Source organism: Montipora foliosa, chromosome 2 (assembly GCF_036669935.1).
Source record: "Montipora foliosa isolate CH-2021 chromosome 2, ASM3666993v2, whole genome shotgun sequence".
NCBI lineage: Eukaryota > Metazoa > Cnidaria > Anthozoa > Scleractinia > Acroporidae > Montipora > Montipora foliosa.
Window position 1 is genome coordinate 60337974 of NC_090870.1, and position 9134 is coordinate 60347107.

At 40.0% G+C, this 9134-nt stretch overlaps 1 protein-coding gene across 1 annotated transcript in view; it reads left to right on the forward strand.

Annotated features, from left to right (window-relative positions):
- The window catches only part of LOC137993755 (E3 ubiquitin-protein ligase RNF213-like), a 118023-nt gene that overhangs the window by 81430 nt on the left and 27459 nt on the right, over positions 1-9134 (forward strand). Inside the window, exons 52-63 of the mRNA XM_068839763.1 lie at positions 648-1147; positions 1505-1984; positions 2523-2692; positions 2902-3108; positions 3613-3809; positions 4395-4494; positions 4917-5020; positions 6164-6406; positions 6634-6745; positions 7777-8205; positions 8456-8575; positions 8852-8959. Coding sequence (XP_068695864.1) covers positions 648-1147; positions 1505-1984; positions 2523-2692; positions 2902-3108; positions 3613-3809; positions 4395-4494; positions 4917-5020; positions 6164-6406; positions 6634-6745; positions 7777-8205; positions 8456-8575; positions 8852-8959 — 2770 coding nt within the window. The remainder of the gene's footprint in view (positions 1-647; positions 1148-1504; positions 1985-2522; positions 2693-2901; positions 3109-3612; positions 3810-4394; positions 4495-4916; positions 5021-6163; positions 6407-6633; positions 6746-7776; positions 8206-8455; positions 8576-8851; positions 8960-9134) is intronic.

Sequence of the window (9134 nt, forward strand, 5' to 3'; positions counted from 1 at the left end):
TACACTATTTCAACTCAAATGGCCGATGAAATAAATCTCAAAAAGAAAATCGACATTCCAAAACACCATTTACCTTCCTGTAGCATCTTCCCTGGTCTCATAAAATCCATTTCAATTCCGCGATTCGGCTTGAATATTTAAGCAGAATTTAGATTGTGTTTTGGAAATCAAAGCAGTACCAACACGAAACGCTCTTTCGTCTCTTTAAGACCTTCAATCCTCCTTTTCCGCTGCTGATTAATCTTTAGGGCTATATCTTTCTATTTTGAGCTCTGTGGAGGTTCACCCCTATTCTAAGAGGAGGAAAATATGTCTTGGCAAATTAGGACTGATGCGCTTGTGACGGCATTTTCTTCTTAAGTTAGATCGCACGTCAGCTGTCGTCAGCGAGCGTGCACCGATGAGCAAATAGTAAATGATCAATTGGCCAATCAGAACGCGCGTTTTATCCAAGTTATGTTATAATTATCGTTCACAGCGTTCTCGTGTCCTTGTAGTGTGTTCAGTGTTGACAAATAACAGAAATAAATTGCAATCGAATAGAATGCTTGTCTCGAGGATTTTTCACGCGTTACCATTTACAGAGGCTTAGCTTTTATTTTTTGCGTATTTTAAAACTAAAATCACTGCATCTTCCTTTTTCATAGACGAGACTTTTTGGCAAGACTTGGAGGCAGGGAGAGCTTATTGATCGTACAATGCGATTCCACGGATCACACCCTGGAACTGATTGCTTGTGCTCGTCATTTGGTGGTTGAAGAGAGTCGTGAAGTGGAGAAAGAATTAGGCGAGGATAGCATTGGCTTCAGCCATATCGTAATGATTGTACAGCTTCCTAGGGTCGCTGGTGGCTGCCCTGGATTCGTTTCTGTGCAAAGTGAAGGCTGGTTTTCAGTTTACATTGATGAACTTTGTCCTTCCGTTGGAATGGGGGAAATACCGCATGTCGAAGCTCTGAAAGACCGCTCTGTTAGTACTATATTTGAGAGAGTGCTACACAAGGAGGAAGATAGTTTATCTTTGCGTCAGATTTTTACAAGTTGCGTGCAGGAAGCTGCAAGCAGAATAGAAGATGACGAAGCTACCCTTGGAAGAGCAACCAGGAGAGTTGAACAGCTAATCAAGTTGATTTCGCCAGATCCTGAGAGTAAGAGTTAATTTTTTCACCATTATGGGTATTTTTATCTGAGGAAGGTTTAGAGCCCTAGTTCCCTCTATCATCGTAAACGCTGTTATATATCGCTCAAATGAAATTCATTTAGTTTTGAGACCATTATCAGTGAGGCACGTGATTACTTACCACTTTTCAATGGTTGCGTTAATAATTCTGATTTGGAAGAGGATACGTTCCTTCCTCAGCACTTCGAATTTTACATTAGATGACGATTCTGTCAGTGGCCTGCAGAATAAATTATTTTGTAGTCCGAGCCAAGCAATCAAAAGGGAAAAAGTTGTCCTGCAAATTTAAACCTGTCTGTTGGCATTTTTATCTTCATTCCAACAGGAAATATTAGGGGACATTTTGAAATGACACTAGCAAAGCGTCTTTGTCAGCTGTTGCAAGAAAGAGATCAGCGAGTAAATAATGAAGGAAAATCATGGCTTGAAAGTGTAGCCTTGTCTGGGGCAGTACAAGAAACTGGAAAGTTCAAGAAAGCTGCTTGGTACCGTTTCCAATCTGTTGTGGCTCCTGTTCTTGCTGAACTGATTGCATATGCTGATCGGGACGGTAATCTAGAGCTTGCAAGTAGTGACGACAAATGGGTATTCGAACTTTGGTTGAAGGTCTTTGAGGACAGTTCCTTGACTGAGATTAAGTACGCTGACTTCATGTTGCAGCAGGATGATACATCAGTTCTGAGGACCAAGGTTCCTGTCCTTAAATCTGGATACCGCTCGCATTCATTTCAATGCAAATTTCCATTTTCCTGGCTCTTGAAAGGGCATATGGATGAACTTTGCAGAGATGCTAGTAGTATTGCCGGTAGGAGGAACATTATAATAATGATAATACCAATTTTATTCAAGACATTAAATTCAGTGAAAGGGAGGGATACCAGAGGTTATCTTTAACGAGGGTATCCGCCCGCAGTCAGGTGTTATTGTCTGAGAGCCGATCTTTGACATTTCCATCTTCGTGAGAAATTTTCATCGTCTAAATATTTTAAGCCTCGTTTGCAGCTTATTTGTAACTTCTTTTCTTTCTCTGTAGGATCTAATTAAAAAATTTCCGGTCACTTTCCATTACTCAATCAAACTAAAAACGACGTGTCCTCTGAATTGAAAGCCTTGTTTCCTTTCAAACATCGCGCTAACTGCTTTGAACCGTAAAAGTATCAATTTGAAGGTGTTCTAGCGTTATTCCTTCCAAATGCCCGGTCTGGCTGGTCAGTTCTGTCAAATGAAAAGCGTCCTTAGTGAGGTTGAGTGCATGACTATCGTTTTTTACGCATAATTTCAAATGCTAGCTGACGATCTGGGCTCATTGAAAAGTTGGGGTTTTTCTTTTTCAACATTTTCAGCAAATGCTGTAAATTCCGAGTCCGAGTGCCTACGAAGATTGCTGGAAAGTTCAAAATGGATGGCATATCTTGCAGACGCCTTCACAGAAGGTGGAGAAGCAGTAATAGATTGCTATTTACACGATTTTTCTCACATGGTGTACAGAACTCAAGATGAGCGAGAACTCGAGGTCAGTATACGGAATATATTTTAAGTATTTAAATTACGATTCTGCATTTAAGTTTCCGATCTGAAAACGGCATAACATTACCTGTGCAAGTTTCTATGAGGAACGAAACTTATACCGCGCATATTGTTCTGTGAAGGGTTAATGGACAAAGTTAGACAAATTTTATGAGGAATGTCTTATATTCTTGTAAGTGGGTCAATTGTTTTTAGATAATCACGAGAGCGATTACAGTTGCTGCAAAAGAAATTCAGAGTGTCGAGGCTCCCGCACAAGACTTCAAGATGGACATACCATTGACTCATACAGCTCACTCTCGCATACAGCAGCGACTGAACTGTTTGTCCCTTTTCCTGCGTTCTATTCCTGACGTGATACCGGGGCTTTTGGCAGCTTTTTCTTCGGGTGAAAATGAAATGGTACGTCATTAGGCCTTCTAATGTATACGTAAAGAATATCAATTGCCGGTACTTGCGTAGTCATCATATGTATTTCCCTGTGTTGTGGTATGATTCTTTATAGTAATTGCATTGGCCCCTAAAGGTGGGTGTAAATACTATTACTAAGTAAATTAAATGCGATTATGAACAGTCGTTTGCATGGTCATTGTCTGAATTCAAGCTTGTGGTTGATTTGGGAGATGGGAGTGGTACATTTAAAGCTTCATTGTTCTTAAGGTTCTTGGTGGTATCCATAAGCGCGGTACCTTCCTTACTCTTTCTTAAAAGGAGAATGGTGTCACGTTATTATCCCTTTCTGTCCCATGCATCATTCTCTCTGCGATAGTCGACAAGGTTCTTACCTACCAACATAGAAGGCAAATAAGGGTGTTTGGTTTAGGTTCTGTTCTTACTAAGAAAAAGAGCTTTTGTGTTGTATGTTTAGGTCTAGAAATAAAGTAGCTCAATTCCTTGATTGAATAGATCGTGGATGCTATAGCCCTTCAAATGTGCTTGGAGCGAATGGAACCTGTGAGTGAACATCTCCAAGAGACATCTAAAAGGAGGGAATGGTGTGACTTCGTCTTGTGTCTAAAAATACCCGTGGAAACCACCCTTGGTAGTTCAAGGACAAAGCATCGCAGCGGAGAAAAAGTAAACAGAATTCTTGCGCAGTGCAGGTTTGTCCATGAAGTGTTATAAACCGTCTTAATGTTTATCATTGTTATACATAGACATTAAACGAGAATGGCAATATTTGAATCTTGTCCTCTCCTCATTCAAAGCAACCTGGCCGAAAGAACCCTTTCAAAAAACATTTTTATCGAGATTGGAAGTGCTAGATGCGATATTATCAAAATAATACAAAAAGGACATCACTTTGTCTGAACTAAGCAGCTGACGTAGTGAGCTTTTCTTATCCTTGTCAATGCCGGTAGGTTAATACCGACAGGTCATTAAAAACGAGTCGCCCATATCACTTTAAAACAAATTTATCCACCATATTTAAGTACAACGTGCTATTGAAACAAGCAAAGAACATAATGTAGCACGTTTAGGATTGATGATGATCATAAAATTAAATGGAGCGATCACTCCTCTCCTAGTGACTTCATCGTATGATATAACAGGGTACAAGAATAATTATTTGTCGTTTGTTTGCTTGGTTATTGTTTCTTGTTTACAACTCAGGTGATAACAAAAGCCGTACACAGAGGTTTGCAGCAACGTATTCTCATGTTATGCCTCCCTACGTTATTTGACAGGTACATGTGGCAGCGCCTCAGCGCGGTGAGAATGTTTATTGAACATGTGTGTCCTACAGCATCAAAGGAGGATGTACAAATCATCCTAAAACTGTGGAAGGTAAGGCAATGGCAATTAAGTACATCTAGAACAGGAAAATTACAGGATTAAGTCAATACAACAGTCAATCCATAAATGTTTCCTCTATTTGATGGCTTTTTATCCCTTTTACTATGCAGGAGCAATGAGCTCCTGTTTTACGTCCATTTTTCTCGCAAAATTAATGACGGTAAAATTGGATAAATACGGGACCTTATGCTAAAAAAGCTGCTTTATATGCCGAGATGTATATTTTTTTAGTTTCTTAGTTTATTTCCCGCTAAAGCTCGGGCTGAAACCTACTGGTGGAGGCCGTCATAAGTCGATGCATCTTTATCATCATCGTCATGATCGATGACTCGATTCTAACTGTTGTTACTGAGCTCAAATTTGTCCAGTTGGAGCCCAATATCTCACATATTTAAAAATTATCTAAATTTTAGGCGTTGGGAGACAGGACAGACTTTTCAAAGGCAGGATCTCTGAAGACTATTGAACGCTTCTTGTTAAGCTGTAGCGAGGATTCAATTCAGTTGCTGCCACATGCGTGAGTGATTTTACTAAGTTCTTTATTGGTGTCTTTTGAGATCTTAATCCGTGGGAATTTTGCTAAATGGCGAAATCAGCATAATTTAGTTGCTGCTCTCTGCCTTTCAGTGCGACATGCAAATGTTTCACTCGTCACTTGGTGTAGACACTCTTAGTAATTAGTCGGCCTCTAAAGAGAACGCTCGACATTTGCCGTAGATCCGTCGTTTTCAGAGATCCCTTGAGGTCGAAGGTCTCTCCCGCTCTATGTCCAGCTTTTTGACAGGACGATATATTGCTATTTTTCTTAGCACTCTCACCCTAGAATCCGCGGTTTCCGTAAACTCAAACTATACAGAATAGGTGAAAACCATATAAGGAGCAATGTTGCTTTATTTTAACTGTTGTCTTACGACGTATAAGAAACTCCTGTTGTTGAGTCGAATGGGAGTATGGTTTTTGACCATACTCAATGTTATAGTGTAACTTGGTATTCTCAGCACAGTAGTATCAACGGTTTCACGAGGCTAAATAATGCGAAGCTAAAGCACTTCCATAAGCATATGAAATCGTATGGATGTGAATGCATTTCGTGATTTGTGGGCACAAGTGTTGCTTTAAAAGTTCTCAAGGCGAGAACAACCTGAGGAATTTCAAAACACCGCGAGTGACCATAAATCACGACTGCACGAGCAATTCCCGACGATTTTTTCCTTTTTATACACTCGATTAAATCATCACCTTCTCTGTGTTTCCATAGCAACTTCTTTTTTGCACTCTATAACCTATTTACGCATTTGTCATGGACCAATCAGAAAAGTGATATTGTGTTGACTGGCTAACAAGTGAATTTACTTTCGATTCTCCAATGTAAACGATACTAACCTGATATGCTGCTTCTTATCTGATCTTGAACATCAGTGGAACAATACACAAACTGGCAATCCGATGGTAATGCTGACTTTTAGTCTTATGTCTACAACTGATATGAAAGTCATAAATTTCTTGTATGCTTGAATATCAGTGGAACAATACACAAACTGGCAATCCGATGGTAACGCTGACTTTTGATCTTATGTCTACAACTGATATGACAGTCATAAATTTCTTGTTTGCTTCAATACTACCCCTTACTACTGAATGTCATTGCATTCCCTTTCAGTGAGGACTCTGAACACAGTGCCTTTATTCAGCGCTGCAATGCATTCTTCATGGAGATAGTTTCATTGTTTTGTTTCGGGGAAGACATCCGCCATCTTGATCCAGACGTCTTTGAAATGCTCATGCGCTACGTTGTGGGCACAGAGTCGACAGAAACGAAACAATTTTCACCATTTCCAGGATATTGCACGGACCACAGTCCGGTGGTGAGATCCTTCCTCTTACAGCAACTCCTCAATTCTAGGTACAGGGTCTCAGTGTCATTTTGCTATTCACCTCTTCACTCATTTGGATATTTAAACTTGCCTTTACCACATTCTCAAAACAGCTGAAGCTTCGATGGTGCAGGCGTATTGCTGTTTTTGTTGTGTTTGTACTGTGTTACTATTTGCAACATATTTTCAATATTCACTAAGGTCATTCCTTATGCTTGTACAGTATAGATTGATAATTATATTTACTTTTAAATAGTGACGAAAAAGCTAAGAACCATCTCGAGCGCTTCCTCTTCAAAGTCCAGGGTTTGTCATCAGAAGCTTCCCATATTTTGAACGTTTGCAGGCTTGCTGTGCAGTGTATGGAGGTAGGAACGCTCTGTAAACCATAGCAATCCCATCCGAATTTAGTCCCAACGAGCATGAATCGTTTATAATCTTTTTGGGCATGTTGGTACATGAAGCGAGTATTAAGTATTTATGAGTCAATGAGTTAATGAGTCAATGAGTCATGAGTCAATGAGTCAATGAGTTCTTCGAAGGGAGACTTACACTCTCTCATGTTTTCCAAACTTTTCACTGCATCAACGCGAACACCCTCCCTTAAAAAGTGAAAAAAAGTCTCTGCTTACGAGCCAGAAGGCCCAACAGGCCGGCACTTATCTCTGGTTTTATTAGCATAAAGCGACTAGGAGTATTTCTACTCCCCCATGGATGGGATGCTAGTCCATCGCAGGGTTACCCCCAGCATTTCGCCGGTACCCGTTTATACACCTGGGTGGAGAGAGGCACCGTGAGAGTAAAGTGTCTTGCCCAGGAACACAACACAATGTCCCCAGTCAGGACCCGAACCCGGACCACTCGATCCGGAGTCGAGCACTCCTCGTGAGTAAATTGTCATCTGTTCATGGTCATTTTAAAGTCAATAAGCGTCTGCGATTTTTTCCCTTTAACCATTAACCAGTCTGCTCGAAAGGCATGGCAACGACGAATTACACAGAACTTTCCAAAGTTTCATTAATTAGAAAATGGTGTTACGAAACTCGACCCTATGGGTCTCTTATAGTTTTTTCTTCTTAGGAGTGCCTTACGTTTTTATAATGTGACGTCTTAGCTATTTATCCAGACATTCATCTTAATATTCAGAACGATAAAACTTAAGTGCCATTTGTATCATATTTTATTGTTATTTTCAAATTTATGTCATGTACAAAAGCTGAATTTCCTAGCAGATTCTGAAGCTGCCAGCTCGATATGCAATGAATCGTTACTGTGTTATTGTATTGTATTGTTGTGTATTCAGTATTGAATACACGTTTCTGTTAAAATCACAGTTAGGCTTAGAAGTTTGGATTCCTGCAATCATAAAAATCACCACCTGCTCCGTTTTCATCTTTAGGACTATTTGGTCAGTACTTATGCGAAAAACTGCGATCTCGATCTGCATGTGAACATTGGTATCATTAACACATTATGCCAAGAGGCACTGCCACTCGTTGTAAAAGAATGCACAGATTCGGATGAACTCCAAGTGAAATCCCTGGAGGCTGTAGCAAAGGCGCGATACTGTTTAGAAAGAGCTGCGGAGTTTATGTACTTGAGTGTAGTTGATGGCGATGGTGAGAGATGGAACAACAGAGAGACACAAAAAGCTTTGGATGAGTTGTGTGAGACGGTACACGAAATGTGCAGTTCAGGCCCATCCAGATCTCCTGCTCTCTTCCTCCTCAAACAACTGGTGAAACGTTATGGAGTGCACTCAATTGCTACGATTTTTCAAAACGAAAGGCTGTCTTGGGTTGTTCCCGCCGAATTCCAAAGGCCGCTGGTGAGATCTGCTCTTTGGTATTAATTAAAAAATGGTGAATTTAAGGTAAAGATCGTAGTCAAAAAGCCTGACTAACTTTCATGACACGGTGAACGGTCGCTAATGGTTGAAGTCCTATCTGCTCAGGACACCAGTGCTTGTTCTCATGACAGCTGAATGTGAAGGGCGTTGAACGTAAAAAGCGTATCAAAGATTCCTCTCATGCAATGTTATTTAATGTGTTTGGGCGCATTTTTTTCTTTCTGAACAGGATGAAGAAATGCCATTAGACAGTTTCTTGGTGTACAGAGAACACTATCGTAGAGTGAGAGATTCCTTGGCAGGAGCCATTCTAAGTGACAGCATTGATGAACTAGAAGCATCCTTAGAGGTAATTTTTCTGATAGTCTTCTGTTCCCTGGACTTGACGCAGGCCTCGGTGTGGATGTTATCTTAATTGATTGTACTATTAAACAGGAGAACCTTTCAAAATAATTTTAAAAAACCTGAAAGCGAAAAAGGGCAAATAAATAATATAGCGTGGTGATTCCTTAAGTACCATTTATAATTTCTTGCTGTGACAATTTGTCTGAGTTCTCTGTGGGTAATTTGTAAGTGTCGTTGTTGTTTTTTTTTTTTTGCCTTGTTTTTTTCTTTTTGCTTTTAGGCCCTCGGAGATATGCCAAACCATGCTCAAGATATCATTTTTCTACTAACATTGTACCGAGAAGTCACACTGCCGCAAAGTATGGGGCAGAATCCACTCCGTAATAAAGTAAGTTCAATCGTTTTTTCCTCTTTCATATAGGAATTCCGCGAAGGAGGATCTTACGTTGTTGCAGCAGGAAGACTATTTAACCACAAAAGCTTATTTAATTGTTTGTTTTTTAAGTTGATTAAAACGTGGAGCTTTAAGTTCTTTCCTTCAATGCATTTTATCTCTTTACCAG